Source organism: Leptopilina heterotoma, unplaced genomic scaffold (genome assembly GCF_015476425.1).
Source record: "Leptopilina heterotoma isolate Lh14 unplaced genomic scaffold, ASM1547642v1 Lhet_59, whole genome shotgun sequence".
In the NCBI taxonomy this organism is placed as follows: Eukaryota; Metazoa; Arthropoda; class Insecta; order Hymenoptera; family Figitidae; genus Leptopilina; species Leptopilina heterotoma.
The window spans coordinates 1491355-1516329 of record NW_025111133.1 but is presented as its reverse complement, the minus strand read 5'-3'; the positions used below and the strand labels follow the sequence as shown (position 1 = coordinate 1516329).

Here is a 24975-nt window from a genome sequence, read left to right as displayed (position 1 = left end):
TCGAAAAAAAATTGTTTTTAAATAAAAATCCAAGAATAAAGGTTTCTTAACTGCAAAAAATTAAAGAATAAATTACTTTAAAATAAAATCAAATAAAAAAGAGTTTTCAAAAAAAATGTTTTGAAATAAAAATCAAAGAATAAAATTTTTTAAATTAAAAATTAAAGAATAAATTACTTCAAAATAAAAAATTCAAGCGAAATTGCTTTTATAATAAAAAAAAAATTGAGAAAAATTGTTTTTATAATAAAAAATTAAGAAAAATTGTTATTATAATAAATAATTCAAGAAAAATTGTTTCTTCATAATAGAAAATTCGAGAAAAGTTGTTTTTATAATAGAAAATTAAGAAAAATTGTTATTTTAATAAATAATTCGAGAAAAATTATTTTCCTAATAAATTAGATAAAAAATTGTCTTTAAATAAAAGTTGAAGAAATTTTTTCAACACTAACCGGTAAGTACAGATCCAACAAGCATGAAAAGAAATCCGAATGCAGGTAAAGCAATTTGACAATTTGCTGCAATTACAACTCCGGCGACCATGAGTCCACCCTCGATCTTCTCCACCCTCAATCGTGATATGGGCGTTGGACATTTTAATTTTGAGCTTAGACCTCCAGTTGGAATTCCCTCCTCCACTGCCACTGTACTAGGCCTGCAAATTAAAAATAATTACTAATTATTTCTCTTCTCTGGAAAAAAAATTGTATAATATAAATATTAGCAAAAAAATAATTAAATTTTAAGTTAATTATTAATTTCTTGAAATAAATTAAGTAATAAAATAAATATTATTTTACTAAATAATTAAATATTATTAAGTAAATTAAATTATGTTTTTAACATTCAATAATGAACGAAATATTTTTTTCACAAATATTTTCATAAATGATTGCAAAAAAAGTTAGAAACTTAAAGTTTACATTTATAAACTTTATATTTAATTAATTTTCTCGAAGCAAAATTATTATGGACTAAAAATTTAATTTGAAGAAGAAATAAATAAATTTCGTTTATTTGAACTTTCAGAGTTTCAGAACTTTAGTATCATGAGTAAATAGTAAATTGAATTAATTAAATAAAAAAAATATTTTACTGCAAAGGATGTAAAACAAAATTTGTGGCATCGAGAAACAAAATTCTGTTTTAAATAATTTAATATCAATACTTTTTAATATTATAATAAATAATAATAATAAATACAAAATTAAGTATTAATAATAAATATTAAATAAAATATTAATAATCAGTGATAACATTTTCGCGCTCATTAAAAAATTTATACGCTCATTTAACCGATAAATTAAATATTAATAATAAATACTAAATAAAATATTAATAATCAGTCATGAAATTTTCGCTCATTAAAAAATATATTCGCTCATTTAACCGATGAATTAAATATTAATAATAAAATATTAAATATTAATAATCATTCATAAAATTTTCGCTCATTAAAAAATACATTCGCTCATTTTCAACCTCTAGTCCTCAGTTTTTATTTTGATTTCTCTAAATTAAAATTGTAATCAATCTTCCGTGTCGCAAAATTGAAAAAAGGAAAATACACTTTATATTTGAATTTCTAGTGAAAGTTCTATAATACAGAGAAAGTGTGACAATAAAACCGGTTACATTTCTATGAAAATTATTTAAACGAAAATCAAATTGGATTATTAGAAATTTTTCCTTGCAAAACAAATTAGAGGAAGTAAAAAAAATTTATTTCAAGCAGAATTAGAAAATTCAAGTATATAAAATTTAAAAAAAAAAAAAAAGAAGAAATTGTCTCAAAATTATAATAATTTTCTTTCAGCCCATCAAGAATATGCACTCGACAGTTTGATTGCATAAAAAATATTTGCATTAACTTTTTTTTTTATTACTGCTGGACAGACATTACAATCATGTTACTATTCAAGATGATTGCCAAGGTTACTTTACCATTATTTATTCAGATAATAATTTTGCAATACTTTCAATGCACTTTGCTTAATTAATTTTGTATTGAAAATAAATTGACAGCGAAACAGGATGTTTATTATCAATCAGTTTCCGCTTATACATTTTAATTATACATAAAATATATAATATAAATTTGTAAACGAAAATAAAAAGTGTATATTCTTCCATAAAAATCTCTATAAATATTTTCATTTTTTTAAAACACTGAAAAAAAATTATTTGAATGATAATTTTTCAATATTAATAATAATTATTATAATAATAAAAATAAATAAATAATAGTAGGTAATAACAAACATTAAATTGTTAAAACAAAAATTCTTTCAGTTCCACTAAAATTATTACAAATTTTTCTCTCTCATTAAAAAAATCAAAAAACTGTTGAAGAATAAGAAAGAAAAAACACTTTACTTGATTAAATTTTCATACATTTTTTTTAACATTAAAAAAAATTTATTTTACACTAAAAAAATTCTTTCTTTAAATAAAAGCACATAATTTCACGATTTGCAGCATTTTCGTGGCGCTAAAAGACTGCTACGAATTATAACTTCTCTGCGTGAAAAACAAGTAGCGACGTGAAATTGTAAATCAAAAGATAAAATTGAAGGATATTTAAGGAGCTTGATACAAAATTGTGCAAATTAGCGCAACAATAGCATTTACAAGAGATAAAACCTCTGGTGGAGTTTTCTACGTATGTATTTTTTAATTTCCTTTTTTTCCTTTTTTTTTAACGAATGATGGACATTCCATCTTTACTTGCGTCGATCGCATTATTAAAATTAAAATACTAAAACAAACTAAAACAAAAAAACAGCACAAAATTATACTATAGTAAAATATATAAAATATATTAAAAATAAATACTTTTTTTTATTAAATTTAATTTTATTTAATTAAATAAAAAAAATTAAAATCAAATATTAAATTAAATATTAAAAATACGTTTAAAGAAAAATAGTGATTTATTCCAGTGCTAAATACTGAATACTCTTAAAATACTGCAGTGCTAAACAATAGTTTACTATGCTGTTAAGTAATAACATCGCTAATTAATAATCTGAATAGAAACCACAAAATATGAATTTAATTTTAAAAAACAAATAAATTATTTTCGCCTCGAGAATATTAGCCTATCCGTATAAATAATTATTGCCACACACAAATTTATCTCTAAATAAGGAATAATTATTCGTGCGCAAATTAAAATTTATTTCTGAATAAAACACCTTGCGTGGCCTTCTATGCGTATAATAATTACACAAAATAATGAGAATTGATTCGTTTAAAAATAAAGAAAATATTTAAGTAAACAGGTAATTAGAATTGTTAATGCGAGAAAAAATTATTTTTAACTTTAAATTTTAATTTTAAATTTCAAATTTCTGACACACTGATAACAAAATGTATTCGATACAAAATAAATATTTATAAATATCAAATATTTATATTTATTTATCATATAAATATTTAATTAAATCAAATAATTTTTATTTAATTCAAATAAATTATATTTAAATCAACAATTTTTATTTAATTCAAGTAAATTATAATTAAATCAATAATTTTTATTTAATTCAAGTAAATTATATTTGATAGTCAATAATTTCATAGTATTTGAAGAAAATACCATTTCAATGAGCAGACTCAAATAAAAAATAATTTGATACCTACGAATAAATATTTATTATTTGTTAATTTGAATTTGTTTATTGGAATCGAATGAATTTTTTTCAGTGTATGCAAAAATTAAAAATTAATAAAAATATCTTTTTCTATTTGTTATTTCCAATTTGATTTGGAGTGATTGTTAATCTTAACGTTTTATTTATAATAATAATTAATAATTAAAAATTAAGAATTAATAATTAATAATTAATAATAATAATAATAAATTTTTCAAGGAAAATACAAAATTATGAAAGACTATTGATTTTCGAAAATAGGAAATTTTGAGTTGGAGGCAATATGAAAATGAATATTGATCATTGTTGCAGGACAAGAATAAGTATCACTTATATCAATTTGCAAATAAATAATCATTCGTATCAAGGTTCAAAGCATTATACAGTTAACGTGTGCATATTTTACCAGACATCCTAATCAACCATGGTTAATATCCAAGTATCATACTCAATCGTTTGACGTTATTCGCAAAAGGAGGCCACTAGGTCGTGTATCGTGAAAAATCAGCGAAAAAAAATTAATTCCATTCGTACAAATTATAAAATCAATAAAATTCTTAAAAACATTATTCATAATAATTAAGAAAACTAATAATTCATTATTATGTAAAATTTTATTTTTTTCTAATTTAAAATCGAAAAATATTAATTTTTAATAAAAAATGAATCAATAGTATTGAATATTAAAAATATTAATTCAATATTTTTGAAAGCCATAAAATTATATAAATAAAAGATGTTTTGATTCTTCGGTTTAGCCTAATGGCTGTTGAGCCATTAGGCCAAACAGAAGAATCAAAACATCTTTTATTTATATAAAAATATTAATTGTTATTAAAATTCACTTTTTTGTGAAACGAGATGAAAAAAAATAATAGAAAAAAAAATACCGGAGAATTGAACCCTGACTCTTGAATTAAAAATCCAGAACGCTCTCCACTAGACTGAAAACTAATTATTTTTGTTGTCCCTTATTGCAATTGTATATGACAGAAACCATCGTGAAATGAAACAAAAATATTCATAAATTGTTATTAATTTGATTATAAAAAGTACTTTACACATTTAACAAATGAAAGAAAATTATAAAAGCAACTTTTTCCACACATTCGCACATCTTATATTATTCACGATAATGAGAAACAATTTCATTTTAAATATTGACTTTAGCGTATGATAAATCATAAATACCTGAATGTTTTTTAAATTTATGTCACTCTGATTAAGATAAATGCAACATTAAACTTCCAAGTATTATATTATTAATTTGATACAATCTGTATTGTTTAGAAAAAAAATGTATTCCTACACTGAAACTGTATTGATTATACTTTCGATATAATAAAAAATTATACACCCATCCTACACATTTTCATTTTTGTTACAATTTTTTCTTTTTTAATAATTTTGAACAATTCACGACTCTAATTTATTTATTATATTAAATTATAATTAATTCTTCTATTTATAGTAAATATTTATTTACTTCTATGTAGGTAAAGTATAAATTGTTTAAAATATAAAGTACAAAAAAAATTGAATACTATATGAATCATAATTTATCATAATCGTAATAATTTTTTAAATGAATCGAGAATTGAATAATTGTTTAATTAAGAGAAATTATTTATAAAGCGAAAGATAAGTGTAATTATTTTAATATATGCGCTTTATGAATCCTTTGTCGCGACGCGCGTGTGAATATATTCTTCGAGTAATCAAATTAGTTCAAGCTCTTTGTGTCTAAGGATCTTGTCCTATGAGTCACACGAGAATGTATATATATATCTTCTCTCTCATGGAGACTCTTAACAGACAAACTATGTATAACTATTTAAATAAACAAGACAAAGAAATAAATCCTGTTATATAACTTTTAGTTACGAGCGGGAAGTTATTTAAGGAAAGGAACATTCTCTTCCTTTCAAATTACAAAAAAAAAAAAAAAAAAAAATTTTAAGTGCTATTAAATTATTTATTTAAATAATAGCGCTTTATTAAAATATTTGTTTAATTAATAGCGCATTATTAAATTATTTATTTCATTAATATTTTGACTAATAATAACATTTTTCATGGAAATTCAATTTTTTTAAAACAATTTTTGATAACTCTTCTTTCATAATTTTTGATAAAATTCTGAGCAAGAATTCAATTATTTTCATGAAAATAATAAAACTCATCGAAGAATTTCAATTATTTTTTATACTATTTTAAATTAATTAATCGAAAAATTCAATTATTTTCAAAAATATCAACATTTTTCACACACGCATAGAAAGGGTTTGCTGTGGCCGCGAACATTTTGCTGCCACAGCAAACCTTGTTCGTTGAAATAGGGACAGCGAACAAGTTCGCTGTGAGATCAAACAAGTTCGCTATGACAGCAAACTCGACTAAATTTTTACTAATGTTTGCTGTCACAGCTAACATGTTCGCTGCCACTGCAAACTTCTTCGCTGTAATAGCTAATTTTCAGAGATTTTACAGCAAACATCTGTTTACTGCTGCAGCTAATTTCTTTTTTTCCGTGCATAAATTCAATTCTTTTTAAATCATTTTAATAAAATTTTTCGCAATAATTCAATTATTTTCGTAAATAATAAAATTCTTCTCAGGAATTCAATTAGTTTTGAAAATTTTAATAAAATTCTAAACAACTATTCAATTATTTTCAAAAATAATAAAATTCATATCAGGATTTCAATTATTTTTAATACAATTTTGCAGGAATTGCTCAAAAAATGTAATTATACTCAAAAATTTAATTTCAATTCCTCGAAAAAATCAATTGTTTAAATAATAAATAATAAATAATAATAATAATAATAATAATAATAATATATTATTAATTTATTTAATAATAATTATTACAATTTCTTTTTTTTTAAATGTTTTTTTTAAATTCTTTAAAAGAATTCAATTATTTACAAAAATATTACAATTTCTTTACAGGAATTCAATTCTATTTAAATATTTTAATAAAATTGTTCGAAAGAAATCAATTATTTTAAATACAGTTTTAATTAATTTTTGTTGAAATAATTCAATTTTTCTTTTAGATTTAAATAAAATTCTTTTTGAGAATTTAATTATTTACATAAATAATTCTTCAAAAGAATTCAATTATTAAAGATAAATAACAAAATTATTCCCGAAAATTCAATTATTTTGAGGCATTTTAATAATATTCTTTGCAAAATTCAATTATTTTTATAAAATAACAATATTCCCCACAAGAATTCAATTATTCTTGAAAGTACTACATTTTTTCTTGGAAATTCAATTATTTTTAAAAATTCCAAAAAAATCTTTCGTAAGAATTCAATTATTTTCAAAAAATTTTAATAAAATGCCACACAGACATTCAATTATTCTCAAAAATTTTAACAGAATTATTTGTAAAATGTAATTATTTTTAAAAACTGTTCGCAATTCAATGATTTTCAATATCTACTATTTTCATAAAATTTCCAAACATTCATAAAATTCCAAACATTTCATAAATTTCCAATTTAATAAATTTTTTTGTAAAAATCTTTGTAAAGAATTCAATTCTTTTCATGAATAATAAAAATCGATCAGGAATTCAATTATTTAAATTAAAATTTGCATAAAATTAGTCGAAAGAAATGAATTATTTAAAAAATTTTATAAAATTCTTGACAAGAATTAAATTATTTTTACAAATTTTTTAATTCTTTCAATGAATAATTAAATTCGTTGCTGGTATTCAATTTATTAGCAGTAGGATAAGAAAGAAGTAAATATTTTTTATGAAAATTAGAAAAAAGTCTGGAAGTTATAGTTTTTTTGGTCGTCAAGTTTAATTTTTCGATAGTTAATTTTTTACTACTTTTTTTTAGTTTGAAAGCTATTTTTTGCTACGTTTTTAAAATTAATTAAAATTAATACTAATAGGTACTATTATTTTATTTATTATAATAAATAAAATTATAATATTAAAATATAAAGGAAAAAAAAACTTTTACGTCGATTTAATTCATCTCATTTACGAGAGAGTTTTCATGCCCCCTAGGCGGAAATTTACATAATTAAAATGGCGCGAAATTCAAATTTAATGATGCGAAAAAAGTAAATAATGTCAATATGGCGAATTTTTTTTATTATCAGACAAAAAAATTAATAAAATAACGAAGTAAAAATAATTCTCGGACGTTATTATTTCGAGAGTTATTTTTACTTCGTTATTTTACTTCTAATGTTCTAATATTTAAATTCGACTTTCTTTTCTCGGAAAAATTGGTCAAATACTATTTTTTCCATACAAGTAATAAAAGAATTGAATTTCAGATTTCGACTGCATTATTTCAAAGTGAGAAATTTTATCAAATAAAAAGTATGAAAATAAAATCCCATCATCAAAGAAAATGTAGGAGATTTGAAAGTAGAAGAAGAAGAAGAAGAAGGAGAAGAAGAAGAATAAATAAATACCTGCGAACCAGTAATGGATTTATATACATATGTCTGCCTAATAGACGAGTTGCTTTACCAGTTTAGATGCACTTTAAGAGTAATAGTACTTTTTCCTCGTGAACTTAAGCCTTTATCGAATAAGATATTTATTTCTTCCTTATTTACTTCTATGAGAAATATATATCACGACATTCAAGTATTTCTTCAGTCAAGAAAGAAGTTAACTTTTCAAGAGTTATTTTCAGTTTTACAGTTATTTTATTTATTACTTGTTCCAGTGATATTTGCTTTATCAGTTATTATTTTATTTTATTTATTAGTAATTATTTTATTTATTATTTATTTTTTTTAGTTATTCAGTTAAAGTTCACTTTTCTGTTCGGTCAAATTTAAATTTCGCGCTTTTATAGTTCTGTAAATTCCCGTCTAGACGGCGTGAGAATTCTCTCGTAAACGAGAAGAATTAGACGAATTGTATGTTTTGCCGAACCATTAAGATTATAAATAATTAATATTATTAACAATTTTAATAATAATAAATATAATAATAATTTGAATTATAATTTTGATTGCAATTAATAATAAATTGGAGTATTTCGCAAATGTTTGTATAAATAAAAGTGAAAACAATTTTTTCCAGTTCTGAACTAAATAAAAAATTTAATAAAACCATTCAAGTGTAAACTGTAAATGATGACAAAAGCCATAAACTCATATCTTTATATACGCGCTTAAAAAGCCCTTTTTTTAAAGGCCATTAAGCTTAAGTATTTAGCTTTTAGAGGTGTATTTGCATAAATGACAAAGCTTGCGATCGTCAACGTCGTTTGACGATGAAGAGACCAAGTGAGGTTGCAGTCAAGGCTCTTTATAGGCGATTCACGTTAAATCTGATCACGTTTCAGGTTGTTGAACTCAATATTTATCATGCACAAAAGGAGCATGAAAATTACAGTTCAGTGAGCATGCTCCTTTTTTTCATTTCCTTCTTATATTTTTTCAAACAAAGTAGTCGACATTATAAAAAGTAAAGAAAAAAATTAACATTTTCTCTCTAAAAAAAAAAAAATTCTTCTAGCAAAAATTTTTTATAAAAAGAAAATTTTTTTATTATCAATTTTTTTCAATCGCTTGAAAAAAAAGAGAAATACCATAGAAAACTTTTTTCCTTTCTAGAAAGTATCTAACACGCAATATTTAGAATTGATTTTTTTTCTGCATTTTTGCAATAATAAAGTTTATTAAAGTCAATGACCGGTATTTTCTCTCTCTCAACACGTCAATTTCATAAAAGCACGATTCTGTGGGCGTTTGGCTTGTAATAAAACAAAAGCGTTTGCCTACACGCGAGAATAACGAATGTCGCATGTGTGGCTTTGAACGGATGTCGACCTGAATTGGCCGAATGACCATAACTAGCCACTAGAAATGCGAGCTTTTAAGAGACTATCTTGAAAATATTTGATGGATTTTTCATTTATTATAAATATCTTCTTTGAATTCGATATTGTGAAAAAGTGTACTCAATTTTATAATCCCAAATGGATTATGTATTGCTATTATTTTTTTGGAGAATGTCCAATAATTTTCGAGGCACAAGAGAATCGTTCTCTTTCTCCAAAGTTTTTATTTACTTTTCTGACCTCTATTGATAAAGAAAATTGGTATTTGTACCGTATTATGTACTGTAACTAACATAAATTTTAAGTAGCACTGATTTTTTTTTATTTAATTGCAACTATTTTCCAAATCGTATTTTTAGTAAAATTTAATGATTAAATATTAAGTAAATAAGTAAATAAATAAAAAGATAAATAAATTAGTAAATAACTAAGTAAATAAATAAATTAGCAAACATCTAAGTAAATAAATAAATTAGCAAACAACTAAGTAAATAAATTAATTATTAAATAAATAAGTAAATAATTATTGATTGTTACTATAATTTATTAAAACTACCATCCGGTTCTATCTCAGAAAAAATTCAACTCTGCTGGGAATCGAACCCCAACTCACGAAAGGCGCGAGTCAAGAACACTAACCACTAGGCTACGGAATCAAACAACTTCAGTTAAAATCAACTGCAACTATCTACGACTTACTTTGTTGTTTTCTTTTCGATTTTTTTACTAAACTTCTTTAAAATTGCCATCAAATATAGACAGAAAACTAGGAAAATATTCATATCATCAACGATTAAAAATATATTTCAAGATATTTAAATAAATATATATAAATAAAGAAATATTTTCAAATATTTTCACATTTCCTGTGACGAAATTCACGGCATAAAACAATTTAGATTAAATAACTTCCTTGTAATTACGCTGTCAAACTTTGCACCTTGCACACACTGTCTTTGTCTAAATTCCAAGTTGCGCGAGTCTATTTTTTTCTTATTTATACTCCTTTGAACTGTCACGACACTTGAAAAGCAATTATTTATCCCAAAAAAAGGGAGAAAAAATTTCTTTGTAATAAAAATTGCAGCTGTCGCTCATGAGAAAAATTCTAAATGCAATAATGGTGCACCGAAGGTCAGAATAATGAAACTCCATTAAATATTTTTCAATTATAAAACAAGCGAATTTTGTATCAAAGAAGAAAAATTAATTCTTCAAAATTGTCAATTATTTATATAATATAATATGGAAATTTCTAAATAAACAAAGGGAAATTAAAACAAAATTTTTCAACTATTTTAACTATTTTTTAATTGTCGTTACTATTAAATACAAATTTTCAAATAAGAAACTACAATAAAAGAACAAATCCAAATTAATTTTCTTTCGAATAAAAATTTTTTCCTTTTGGAAATAATTTTTTTTTTCCTAAGCATTTCATAAGTAAATAAAAATAAAAGTTACTATATCTGGAAATAATGGATAATAATGGAATTTTTCTGACGCTTTTTCAAAACTAGAGCAAAAGTGGGTGAGAGAAGAAGCTGACGTCATGATTTGAAATTTATTCGCAAATGTAACTGCATTTCAAACCCAAGGGTGCTTTACTTATTGAATGATCGGATACATTTATTATTATTACTTTCCCTTTACAGAAATAAACATCTCTCTGAGAAAATTACTTTGACATTTTAATTTGCAGAAAAAAAGAAAATTTCCCATTATTTCGAAACAATTTTCTTTCTACAACTAATTTATGCTAATAAAATTAAAATTTTTGCAAAAAAAACCTTTTTTTTTTTGAACCTCAAGACAAATTTTAAAAATTATAATATATAAACGAAAAAACAAGAAATTCTTCATCTGCTTCCGTAAGATCAAAACTTATGTCAGGTATAAAAATAAATATAAACATAAATATAAATACCAATATCAATATAAATTTCGTAATATATTTTTCAGATTCGGAAACTAGTTTGAAAAACAAAAATTGATTTTTACATAATATTTGGTAATCATATGTATAATTTACAAATAAATTATGAAATTATCATAATTTAGAATTAAAAGATGGAAAAATGAAGAGTGTTTTTTCGAGTGTCGCGCGCATAACTAACAGGGAAATTTATGAATGTAATTTAATCTTTCAACTTTGGATCAGTACCGTTGTCCGGGCGCACTATGATAATAAGGTCATAGCAATCTACGCGACGTTTCGACCTTGTATTCCTGGTTCTCACTGCCGCAGCAGAGCATCATCGAATTTTACTGTGTTGCATTACATTTTACAACCTTATCATATACATTTTAATTTTACTGTGCGAGCATTTTCATTAATTTTCCTAATTGCATACTTTAAATTTTAAATTAAAATTCTATTTAAATGTGCATTAAATGTGCGCGCATTTCTTTTACAATTAACCTCACTAAGTAATTTTATTACAAAATTAAACGTCTTTTTAATTAAAAATTTAAAAACAAAATTTTTGAGATAGGTACTTTTTAATATTTTCTATTTAATGTATTTTAATTTCATGTATTTTTTTATATACCTAATTGTATTTTCTTCAGATATAATTTTTAGTTTTTTGCCTTATATTTTAGTATTATATTATAATATTCGAATAGAAGAAAAAACTTATAATAACAAATTGAGAAAAATTATAATAATATCAAAATATAAGACAAAAACGTAAACGCCCTTTTGATTCATCTCATTTACGAGAGAGATTTCATGCCCCCTAGGCGGGAATTCGCAGAAATATAATGGCGCGAAATTCAAATTTAATGAAACGAAAAAAGTAAATAATCATTGTCAATATGGCAAATAACCATTTTTTTATTATTAAATAAAAAATTAATAAAATAACGAAGTAAAAATAACTGTTAGTCCGAGAGTTATTTTTACTTCGCTATTTTAGTACTAATATTTCAAGATTGTTTTAAAATATTTTTATTTAATAATAAAAAAAAATGGTATTCATTAAAAGAAAAATGTGGCAAAAATGTTCTTTTTTTAAAAAAAAAGTAGAAAAAAAACGTGCAATATTAAAAAAATGAACAAAAATAGTTTTGAAAAATAGCATAAAGAAATAGAATAAAATATATAAAAACAACGAACGAAAAATATTCTCCAATCTAACTAAATGTAAAGAATGAAAAATAGAATAAAATCCATACGAGAATTATAATCTCTCAGAGTAAAAAATAAATTTTTCTCACACGTGCTAAAAATGCATTTCTTTATAAAATAACTAATACGTCACTTGAGAATGATTTTTTTTCCAATTATCGAAAAGAATTTACATCTTTTAAAGGTCTACACACCAAAGTTTCAACTTACGCACTCGTGTTCTAAATGATGATCAATTTTTAAGCATTTTTTTCCTCTCTAGCATACACGTGTCATTTTTTTTCATTCAGATTTAAATATAAATTTACAATTTCCGCAATTATAAGAATTAAATTTCAACCATAATAAATCCAGCTTGAAAATTTTTCTATTTTTAAATAAAAGTGAATTCTTGCTTTTTTAATTTTTTAATTAAAAAATGTTGATAAGAGTCAAAAAATTCTATAATCAGAGTTAAAATAAACTCAGAACAAACTTAAAAAAAAAAAAAAAAAAAATGCATAAGATAAACCGAAAAGTGTATTTCATTGTTAAAGACCATACATTAGCGGAATATTTATGAAAATTTGGTTGCTATTTGCAATTTCCAGTACAAGATAGTTTTAATCGTGAACATGGAGAAATAACGGTAATAATAAAGAGAACGTTACTCTCATTGGCCATGAGTTCAAGTTCTGTACAGTGATTCTACATTCATGATTTCTTATTATCTTTTCAAAAATATATAATTGTTTGATTATCATTTATTACCCAACAAGCTGAACTCAATCTAAAATTAATTTGATAAAACCAGAGAATTAAGTTTTCTTAATTAATTAATTAATTGACTATTAAATTATAATCTAAATTAAAGCAGTACAACATAAAAAGTAGATAATTGCATTATTCAATCTATATGAATTGTGTAGAATATTTTCCAGTTTTTAATTATTTATAAAGTAAAGAATTTTTTTTTTTTTTTTTTTGTTTTGTTTTGTTTTGTTTTGTTTTGTTTTGTTTTGTTTTAATAAAGGAAAGTATTTAAATTTCATAAACCATTCTTGGCAATTAATATTTTAATGTTTTACAGGATGTTTTTGGTTCTATCGAATCTATAAGAGCGAATTTCATAAAAGATGCAATTTCTATAAAGTGTGCGATAAATTATCAAGGCTAACTATTGGATCAACTTTTATCGCCAATATTGGTCTAAGGCTCAATGAGAAGCTTCGACAAATTTAAATATTATTGGTCCAGTGATGATCCCCGTGAGGAGTTTAATCGCATAAAAATGTAATTTTTTCAAAAAAGAACAAAATCTATACGTTCGCATTAAAATAAAATTAATTCGTATTAATACTAATAATAATTATTATTAATACAATTATCAATTTCATTATTATTATTATGAACAATATATTTATAAAGTACCTAATACAACTAAAGCTGAACGAGAAACATCGACTTAAAATTATCCCCTCTTTTAATTCACCTCGTTTGCGAGAGATTTTTCATGCCCCCTAGGCGGACGTTTGCAGAAATAAAATGGCGCGAAATTCAAACTTAAAAATAATCTCGATTCAAAATTATTTGATTAAACATTAATTAAATAACTATTTATTTTGAATTTTTATTTTAAATTTGTATTTTAATTCGGGATTATTTTTAAATGAAGATCCAATTAATTAGAAACACGAAAAATAATTTTTAAGTTCAGGATCCAAGAGGAGAATATTATTTCTCCTTCTTTCACACAACGAGAAGGTTAATTATAAGAGTCAAATGAAGACATATTTACTCGTGGTGTTATACAATTTCAACCTAATTAACATACTCTCATTCTTGTAATTGTGTCTTCGCGTCTAAATACATTCGAACTGTTATACTTTCTGATTGTGTGTGCGATAAACAAAATTACTTAATGAATGTGTCCCTCTTTAGCTTTTGTCACTATTTTGTAATTAAGACTTTTTTAAACTCGCGCATATATTATATATGTTAGAAATTATAATAATTGTGTTATATTTTTTATACACACAAAACTATATATCGAATTTAAATACATTGTTACATAAAACAATGACATTAATGAAAAAATAATTACTGTTGAGAAAACAAAACAGAAGAATAAGAAAACCATTGTTGGCTATTTGATAAGAATAACAAAAGACGATATATATACGGCAGACAATAATAATTAGAACTAATGTGATGATGTTACTGATCCTATTTAATGGTATATCTAAACATATCTCGTAATCATTTGGAAATTAATGATAATTTTCTAACCTAGTAATTAATTTTAGCAAAATAGGAATTTTAGATGATGTTCTTTACATTAATAAACATAAATATATATTTCATTTCAACTGCTATTTGTAATATTCAATTATATTTAACAATTATTAAATTAAAATCACTTTCAAAATTCGATTTTTTTGAAAAATTTACACCCAGAGAAAAAAGTTATTTATTTTAACTAAAAGTGTATATTTAAGAAAAATTTATTTGTTGCAAATAAATATTTTATTTAAAATAAATAAACTAATATTTATTTCAAATAAATGCACTAATTAATCTAAAATAAAGAAATATATTTGCAATTTATGAAATAGTATATTTGTAGCAAATAAAAAATATATTTGATTCAAATAAATGTTTGTTTGACTTATAAGTAGACGCCTGCGCATATTGCATTGCTATAGTAAAACAATAAGATGTTTTGCTTTTAACAGTTTAACGCGTACAATTATAAGAGGTTTATTCATCATGAATAGTTAACAAATTTAATTGATTTAAGTACAGAATTTTTCTTTTTAAGTGAAAATTTTAATTAGTACAAAGTAACAGATTTGTATGTGATTTCATTTACATTTTAGTGTCTTATTTGAGATTTTGTGAGAAAAATGTGACAGTGGACTTTTACATATGAAGTGAAAAAGTAAAGTAAAATGACTAACAATAAAAAAACCTGACTTTATTTAACAAATATTCTTATAAAAATAAACATTTATTTTAATGAATATTAAAAGTTCCATTAGTGATTGTGATTGTTAAATTTATTTGAAGGTTATAAGTGAATTTTAATATTTTAGAATGCTTACAGGATTTATTAAAATGAAAAGTGTTTTTTATTTGTTCTAAATATAAAATATATTTAAAGAAAATATAAAATTTTTTTCATTTAAATAAAAATGGATATTTAAACGAAATATATTAATTCAAATAAAAAATATTATTTGAGCTAAATAAAAGTTTAGTTGGTTCTGTGACAAATATCCTTTTTTATTTGTTTGAAATAAATTTTATTTAATTCAAATAAATCATTTCTCTAGGTGTAATCAAAATTTTCTAAAAGTTACTTTTCTTCAAAATTTTAAATAAAAGTGTTTAAAAATTAAATAATTTCTTAAATAAATATTTAATTATTCCTTTTAAAACCTGACTTCCTTAAAGTAATGCGAATTTTGTCCGCCATATTGGAACCGACATTTTGAATTTTGTAAAATTGACATCAACCTTAAAAACCACTTTTCTTTAAAAAATAAAATAAATAAAAGTAATTGAATTTCATCGGAAAAATTAAAAGTTTTAAAAATAATTGAATTCTTTCGAATTTTTTTATTATTTGTAAAAAAAAACCTTCTGAAATTAAATTATTTTCCGAAAATTGCAAATTTTTTCAACTAAATTCTTTTTCTTTATAATAATTAATAACATTAGGAAACTTGCGCTGGATTTGAAACAGTTAAATAAAATTTAACTTTTTGGAGAAATAAACTAAAAATATTTGAAGAAATAAAAAATCAAGTGCAAAAAAAATTTAAGGGACAATTCATGGTTAAGTTTTTCGAAAATATTCCTTGACCACAAGAACCAGAATTTTTAATTATGAATATTATTATTATATTATTATTATTATATTAATAATTCTAAACGTTTATTATGTTTCCAGTACTCGATATAAATTTCCCTGATATTTTTCTGACTTTACTCTCATTTCCCTGATTTGTGTCAACCTTCTTTTCATAATTCCTAAAGGGTCAAATTTTGTGTACGAAAAACAAATTTTTAATATTCTCATAAAAAGAAATTGGATCTAATAAATAAGAGGTGTAACAATAATTCAAAAATTCCGAGTTATTTGCAAAATTGCAAGAAAAATGTCATCTATTGTTATATGTTTTCCCAAGAAAGCATTTCAACATTTGAACCTTTCATTGTTGAAGAATTCCAAGTCCATTTATATATGTATATAGTGATATGTTAAAAAAAGAGTAATTAACCGTTTGTGTTTCAAATTACGTACATTACATGTACACTGCACTTGTGTTTGTGTGTGTGTGTGTGAACAAGAGAGTTATAAACAAAGACAGAAGCATATATAGCAGAGGAATAATATCACTCAAGGGAAATAGAATAGGCAATCATTGTAATTAAAATGTAAACGTACCGGGAGGACTTCTCATTAGAGAAACGGGATTTATCACCATTGAATGTGGTGCTGAATGTCATGATTGAATAAATTTGATGACGATCCCGATTATCCTCACTTGTCTTCCGTTTGATGATCCGGTCGTTGATATTCGAGTTCTTTGTACGTGTTCCAAAGAACTCTTCTAGTCAGCTGATTGCTCGTTTCTTCATCGCTTTTCCCACCGTTCTCATTATGAGCGGAATTTTTACTCCCTTTAAATGTTTACTCTCTATTTAAATTTTGACTCCCTATTCAGAAAAAATCCACTACTGTTTTGTCACTTAATCACTTATTATTCTAGCTCCTCGGGAAGAATGATTCACTAACTTTAGAATGCAATTCGATTATAATTTCGATTTTAATTCTTGGGATCTAAGTATATTTATCACTTGATGAAGATGCAATTGATTGTACAGAGTATTTAATTTTTGATATCGATGAGTCAAACTTTGCAAAGTTCTTCTCGAGTTAATTTTTCACTTACTAAAACCAAGCTTTTATAAACACGAAAGAAGCTTTTAAACTTGAAGACACTTTCGTCAAATTAGAAACACTTGGCAAGTGTTCGTTGCTTATCTTGAAACTTCAAAGCCACTTGTCACCTTGAGCACAGACGTGGACCATTAGTTACACCCGGAATAGTACGACCCAAAAAGGCAGAGACTTCAAAGGGAATGTGTCTTACCTGCTAAACAGGTCTTGTCTTGTCTTTCCGATAGCAAATTGGCTCTCCTGTATTTCAGCAGGTTATCAACCCTTCTTATTTTTCAAAACAATTTCCACTCTCTCGAATTACTTTTGTAATTTTCTCAACACCGGTATTCACAATAAGATCGCAATTTTTATTCCCAAGGAATAGGAGCAATGACCTAGGTGTCTTTCCTTTTTTTTTTTTTTGTTCTTTCTTATATGTAGAAACGCGTGTCGTTGAACCGCAAAGTTGAGTCCAAGTTCAAGGAAGAAAATAAGGAGAAAGGTTGTCAATAAAAATGTGGTGTTCCTCACGGATGATGGCAGTCGAGAAACACGTGTTTTTGACTAATACGAACACGCTGATTGGATGAGAAGACAAATATTAGAATAACAATCGCAGGTATTTATTGAAAATAATGTGTGGAATGAAGAATAGAAGAAGATAATGAGAGAAAGAGAGAGAGAGACCGCGGAGAATGTCGATTACTACCGGCAATGTGCCTCCACGACGAACATGCTATTCGCGTCGCGTCTGGTAGCCGACTGTGGCCAACAAAACCTGAAGCCATACGCAGACAACATGCGCAGACAAGATGGCATCAACGAGGTGGAGGACCCTCCGGATGGATCATGGATGTTCCATGCCTGATGACGTCATTTTTTTACCACCCTACCCAATAATCCTTCCTCCACAGTTCACATAGCAACGTGCGACCATCCCCCGGATGACATGTTTGCGGATCCTTACAGCATCAACAGAGCTTGACATTCGATTAGGCATGGACCACCTGAAGATCCTTTACTCCACTAACATACATTGATATTCACCAACACTGCTTCTTTATCATAAAACAAAAGAGCAATTTCCTTTCCTTCTTTTCTTTCCTAACCATCCTAACGTTCTCTTTATAATGTCAGATTTGATAGATAATTACACTTCTACCACTTGAACACTTAATGTCTAAGTATTACATTTACAATAGAATTTCTTTTACGTTCTACGAACACGACCTAAAATTAAGACCTGTTCCATCAAAAAGGGAGCAAAACCACCAAAAAAGAATTTTAGGTCACTAACCCAGAACAAAGCGTCGGTAGATTTTTAAAAAATCTACCGATTTTTTAAAAAACCACCAACGCTTTGTTCTAGGTTAGATTTTTTAAAAATCTACCGATACTTTGTTCTAGATTAGTGGAATTACATAAAAAAAAACTTAAAAATTAAAAAAATCGTCAGATTTTTAAAGCAAAATATCAATGTAGTGAAAAATCGGTAGTTGTGATAAGGCTGATTAAAAAGTTCGTTTAGGTTGTTTTAAAACAGAAGCAGCACTAAAAAATTAACTTAAATCGGAGCATCAAAATGGAATGTCCATCATATGCGACTTGTTACAAACCAGAAATATCTTCCACTAAATAAAAAAAAAACCTCCATTAGCACTGTTAATTAATGTCTAATTCCAGATGCTCTAAATTTCCAACAATGTCGTACAGAAATCTATGCAGAAACTTGAATTGCCAACAACTAGAAATGGAATGTTGTATTAGAAACTAGAAAATCTTGAAAGACAGCTGCACTACAGAAGCCACAATCTCTCTGATATTATTAAAATCGAACCCATATCGAGCCCATACTAAAAATCTGGGCTAGATCACAAAAATCGGTATTCAGAACTTGAAAATCCTGTCAAATAGCTAAAGCATCCTTAAGATTTAAAAAGGCAAAAACAAGACCTGATAGAAAGTAGAAACAGTATTTTACAGAAACTCGATTTTGACTACACAAAAAATGTATTAAAACTCCTAAAAGATATCGCAAACTCCTTAATTCATAAGGACTCAAAAATTAAAATTGTCGCCGCGACGCTTAGTGTATAAAAAACTATTTCTTGATTAGCGTGTGATTTTTTTTTCTCTTAGTGTTAAAAACTACTATATAGCAAATTTCTGTTTATTTTGTTTTCTATCTATTTATATAAATTCAAAAAACACTTGACAAGGTTTGTTAACATGAGCATATTTGATGTATAGTGAGTAAACACGCACCCCGGAAATTATAACTGGATTCTAATTGTTCAAACTGTATATATATCTACGTTATTAGTTGTTGTTATTATTAGATTATTATTTAGAAACATGAATATGTAAAAATAGCCTGAAAACTCTGCTTGTTTGTTAATCGATTTAATTAAATATTAAAAGAGACATTTTCTTTAGAGGTATATTTATAAACAGTTTGCATGTGCGAAACTTCGCATCATTTACGGAATTTATGAAAAATAAATTACTGCTTTATTCACCATTATCATTATTATTATTATTATTATTTTTATTATTACCATTACTTTTATTGTTATATTATTATTATTATAATTAATATTACTATTTTTTACAATAAAATGTAGAAATTTTAATTGTTTCTTCTTTATCTTTAAAATAATTAAAAGAAGCTATTATTTTTTCTTTTAAAAAACAAAAATAATGTTAACAAATTTTACAGAGCAGCAAAAAATGTTCTTTTAATTTAACTTGGGAAAATTCCCTGATATTTCGGTTGATTACTATTATGAGTTTGAAATAGATTACTTTGTGGTTTCCCATCACGCACCGCATCGATTAAATTGTTTGGAAAAAAGTATAGCCATTTTTATATGAAACAATCGTAATTATTTGTCTGCGATTTTACTATGAAGATAATTTCGATCATTATTGTTTAAATAATGAACTTTTGAATATAAATAGAAATATTCGAAATATAGTTGGTCTACAACATTAATATATCTTTTTTTTTTATCAAAACATCTATAAATAACTTTTTCACCCACTTTTTGTTTGAATAGTAAAGAAGAACTGCTTCTTTATTTCAAATTATTGAATGAGTATTAATTATTGAAAGAAACGTTTTTAAGAAATAAATTAATAAATAAAGTTGATAAATTAAATTAATTAATAATAGTAATAATAGTAATAATAATTGAATAAACTTTAAAAAAAGAAAATTAAGTGGAACGATTATTAAAGAAAAGTTTTCGATTATTGGTGGCATTATTTTTAATTATAAAATTTCACGTACTACGAAAAGTGATTAGAACTGTTTGGGTTCAATGTGTAATGGATATTTAATTTATCGACTTTAAGTAATGAACAATAAGTATAGTGTAAAGAAGATGTTGGAAAGCCCCCATATAGTGGTGAGTGATAGCAGTTAAATATAATTTCCGATTCATTCAGAAAGTCATCCGGCAGCTCTGCCAAACTGTTCCAATTATTAAATTCTAAACCATTTTCCTAGTTTTTCCTCGTATCACGAAATTTATAAATAAAACAATACTAATACGTGAAAATTGTGTGTCTCTACAATTACAAGTAAACATGATATTTATTGTTTTCTAAAACTTCAAAATACACAGGAAAAAAAGATGATTCAATTACTAAAAAAAATATAGAATCCTATTCTATTGAAACATTATTTTAATATTATTCTATCGAAACATTATTTTAATATTATTCTATCAGAACATTATTTTGAATATTCGTTTTGGCAAAAAAGTAAATAAAACTTAGAATTCTCTTAAAGAAGAAAAACAGGAAAAACAACATTAAAACTCCTATTCTGTCATGAATCCTAATTAAGAAATCACCAGCAACATTTCCGGTTAATGAAAGGAGCAAAATATTGAAATTTCTAAGAACTAATTATTATGCTAAAAGTACAACTTTCACCCCCCGTGCGACATACAAATTTTTCTGTATTATAAAATAAAAATAAAATTTTATCCTTTACCCAAAAATGGCTTTACAGGAACAAATGACAAAAAAACAGATTTGTTTGTTTGAGAAAAAAGCTGACAATGAAAATAAAAAAAAAACTAGAACAAAGCAAATGTAAACAAACGACTCGAACTAAATGCGATAAATAATAATTCCGCTGTGCTCTCTCGCTAAATATATTCGAATCAAACAAATAGATCAATTATTTTCTTTATTCCAACTCACAGCAGTCATAATAATCTGCCATGGGGTGAAAAAAAGGTCAGATCGCAAACTTCCGCATAAATAAAAAGGAAAATGGAATAAATTGTTTTTCGCATGAATACATTGTGTTTGATCATTATAAGTAAGTTAACTGTAATTGTAATTATAATAATTATAATTGTTATTATAATTGTATAAGTATGAATTTATCACTCGATCGAAATATTTATATAGGATGAACTACATTGATTATATTATTATTATTATTATATTTACTATTGTTATTATTTTTGGCATTACAGAAAGCAAAAATTTGAGGTTATGTTTGCAATTTTCGGAATGAAAATACACAAAAGGAGATTGACTCACTGCTCTCAATATAAACAATTGATATTCAATTCTTTGTTACATGCAAAATATTCCATAAAAACTGATTTTGGTTTGAAATTAAACACAGAAACTTCTAATTGAGGGAAAAATGAAACAAACGTAACCTTAAAATACATTTCTTCTTATGGATACTTTTCTTCAGAATTACTTCACCGCGAACAAAAATACCAAAAAGTCATCTTCAAACTTCAGATCTGATGTTTTATCGCCGCTAAGATGAACAATGAAAAAATAAACAAAAAAATCGTTAAATTTGAATTTAAAGTAAATTCATGATTGAAATACGAAAAAATAAAATTTTCATGAAATTTACAGCACTTGTTACATATATAGGTTATGCAGAAAGCAAAGAGAAATTCTTGGTGACTATATATGTGATATGATTAAACTTCCTAGAGTAAATGATATCGCGTGAATTGTAACTTGTTTGGTCGAAGATTTTCTTCGAATATTTGGACGGATGAAAGTTTTGCGCAGTGTCCTTGAACGATATATTATATATGAATCACGTAAAATACCTTAATAGACGAAACTCTGTCACGCAAACTGTACGGGATGTATTCCCTTTAGGGAAAAAATAGAAAAACTTTTCCAAGATCACTTTATCATTCTTTTTTCATTTTTAATGTCATTCAATCTCATTTTTTCCCCGCACAAGTCACGTGATGAAAAAATTTAAAAATAAAATGTTCAATTCCTTAAAAGTCATATTATCATGTCAAAATTCGTTGGCATCATTAAAATAAATCTAAACGTACGGTTTGTAAAACTTAAAAATTTTATTAAAATATGGAAAATAGAATTAAAAAGAGAAACAGAATATTGTTTCTTAATTATATTGTTTCGTTGTCGAATAAATGTTTTTATAAAATAAATAAATCGTATCAATAAATGATTGTGCACAATGTTTTTTTTAGTAATCGATCATCCTTGCAGGTTCCTTCGTGTATCATGTCAAGTCTGGATTATTGTATTAAAGTTTAGATCTAGTTTATAGAGAAATTATACAAAAAAAAGATCATTTAAAAAAATAAATAGAAAATTTATTTTTTATTTCTTTTTGTCGTCGTAAGTGTTAGTAACTTTAGTTTCATCTTTAGTTCCGATTCCTTTATAGATTCTAAGTCGGATTCTTCCTTAAGTTATTAAAGATGCAAAAGAAACCTATTCTTAACCTATTTTTAAATCAAAGACATGTTTCCATTTTAATTAAAAGATATTTAAATCAAAGATATGTTTCCATTTTAATCCCTACAATTGTTGTAATCAACAATGTTTTCTGTAATAAACAAAACTTTTTGTTTTTTCAAAACAAATGTACGAGTTTTATTTTTAGTGGTAAACCTGTAATTTTGACTTTTGAGGATTAAATTGCATTTTCAAGGAGTGAATAGTGACACTTAGGAGATTGAATTCGAGTTGGTGCTATTCACATAGAATTCATAAGGGAGACAATTTCCGCTTTCTGTAATATTATAGCCGTCCGTTCAAGTGCAATGCATTCAACACATTTTTTCCACGCCAGAAAAAAAAACAATTATCATGTCCAAGGTAATAATTAGCCCATTAGGAACCAAACAAAAAAACTACGCTCTTTTTTTCTAAATTGTTGAAAATTTTCTTTTTTCTCCACTATTTAAAAAAAAATGTAAGGAGAAATTTGACAAACATTATTTTAATTCTTATTTCTATTTTTATTTTCAAAAATTAATTCCTCAATTTTTCTATATTTCAAAATTTTTAAAAAATTACAAATTGCTTTCTAGTTTAAAGTCAGGAAAATATATAACTTTTTGATATGTTGGTCCAATTTAATTCTCAGTTATGCTCTTTAGGGAAATATAAATCCATTAATTAAAGGGAATAATAAATTATTACTAAAATTTGCAGAGTTTATAACTAATGTTTAAATTTCTAATTTATAATTCTCTTTAAGAGAAATTAAGTTTCTTAAAGTTTATTTTCGCGCGCAGATCAAGAGGCACATATATATGTTTGTGTACTCGAATAGTGGGTGTTATATTAATAGAAAATGAGAATTCATAATTATAATATACAGTAGTTCCATGTTTAGTTCCTATGCAGGTGTTGCCTCCATTATAATTTTAATTGAACGCAGTTGGGAGAAATTCACAGTAATATGCTCCATTTATCATAATTATGATAATTGCGTCAATTATAATGACAATAATAATAAAAATAATAATAATAACAAAATATTAATCAGAATAATCATAAAAATAAAGCCTATTTCACAGTTTTTTACCCTTTTTTGGAAAAAGATTAAAATTGAAGGCATTTCCGAAAATTCAAACTATTTTTTCCTATTTTTTGTATCACTAAATACCAGATATCTAAAGTGAGGGAATTTTTGTCAGTAAATATATAATTACTACAACGTCAAATACAGTTTCGAATGATGACAACACTCGATTCTCGTTAGGTAATCATTTTAAGAGGAAGCTGCAAGAATTGAACCTTGGCAAAGTGTACCAAGTTCCCATTTGCTGATCGAGATCAGTTATTTGTGCGATCGTGTGCCTCGAACTTTTCCCTGTGTCCTGACCGATACGAATATTTTCTTTTTTCTCTTTCTCTCTCTCTCTCTAAAATGATCGACCCAGAAAAAAAAGAAACAAAAACAAACACACTTTGAGAACAGCTTTTCGATTGTTATTGACTTTTTGTACTCGGAAGTGAAAACAAAAAAAATAAAATGAAGATGACAATGGTCAATGTTGGAAAAGCTGATTATGATATCAGTGAAGAGACAAATTTTCTTTACGACGGGGGAAAGTTAAGACACCTTCTCCTAGGAGTGCCGGACGAAAA

At 25.0% G+C, this 24975-nt stretch overlaps 1 protein-coding gene across 3 annotated transcripts in view; it reads right to left on the bottom strand.

The window, feature by feature from the left end:
- LOC122508948 overlaps positions 1-24975 on the bottom strand; it is a 61979-nt gene that overhangs the window by 22020 nt on the left and 14984 nt on the right. For 2 of the 3 annotated variants that reach the window (XM_043622630.1, XM_043622632.1), the window contains exon 2: positions 456-658. In XM_043622630.1, the coding sequence (XP_043478565.1) occupies positions 456-658 (203 nt within the window). Of the gene's footprint in view, positions 1-455; positions 659-17061; positions 18347-24975 lie in introns of those variants that run through there. The other variant, XM_043622631.1, reaches the window with a different exon arrangement.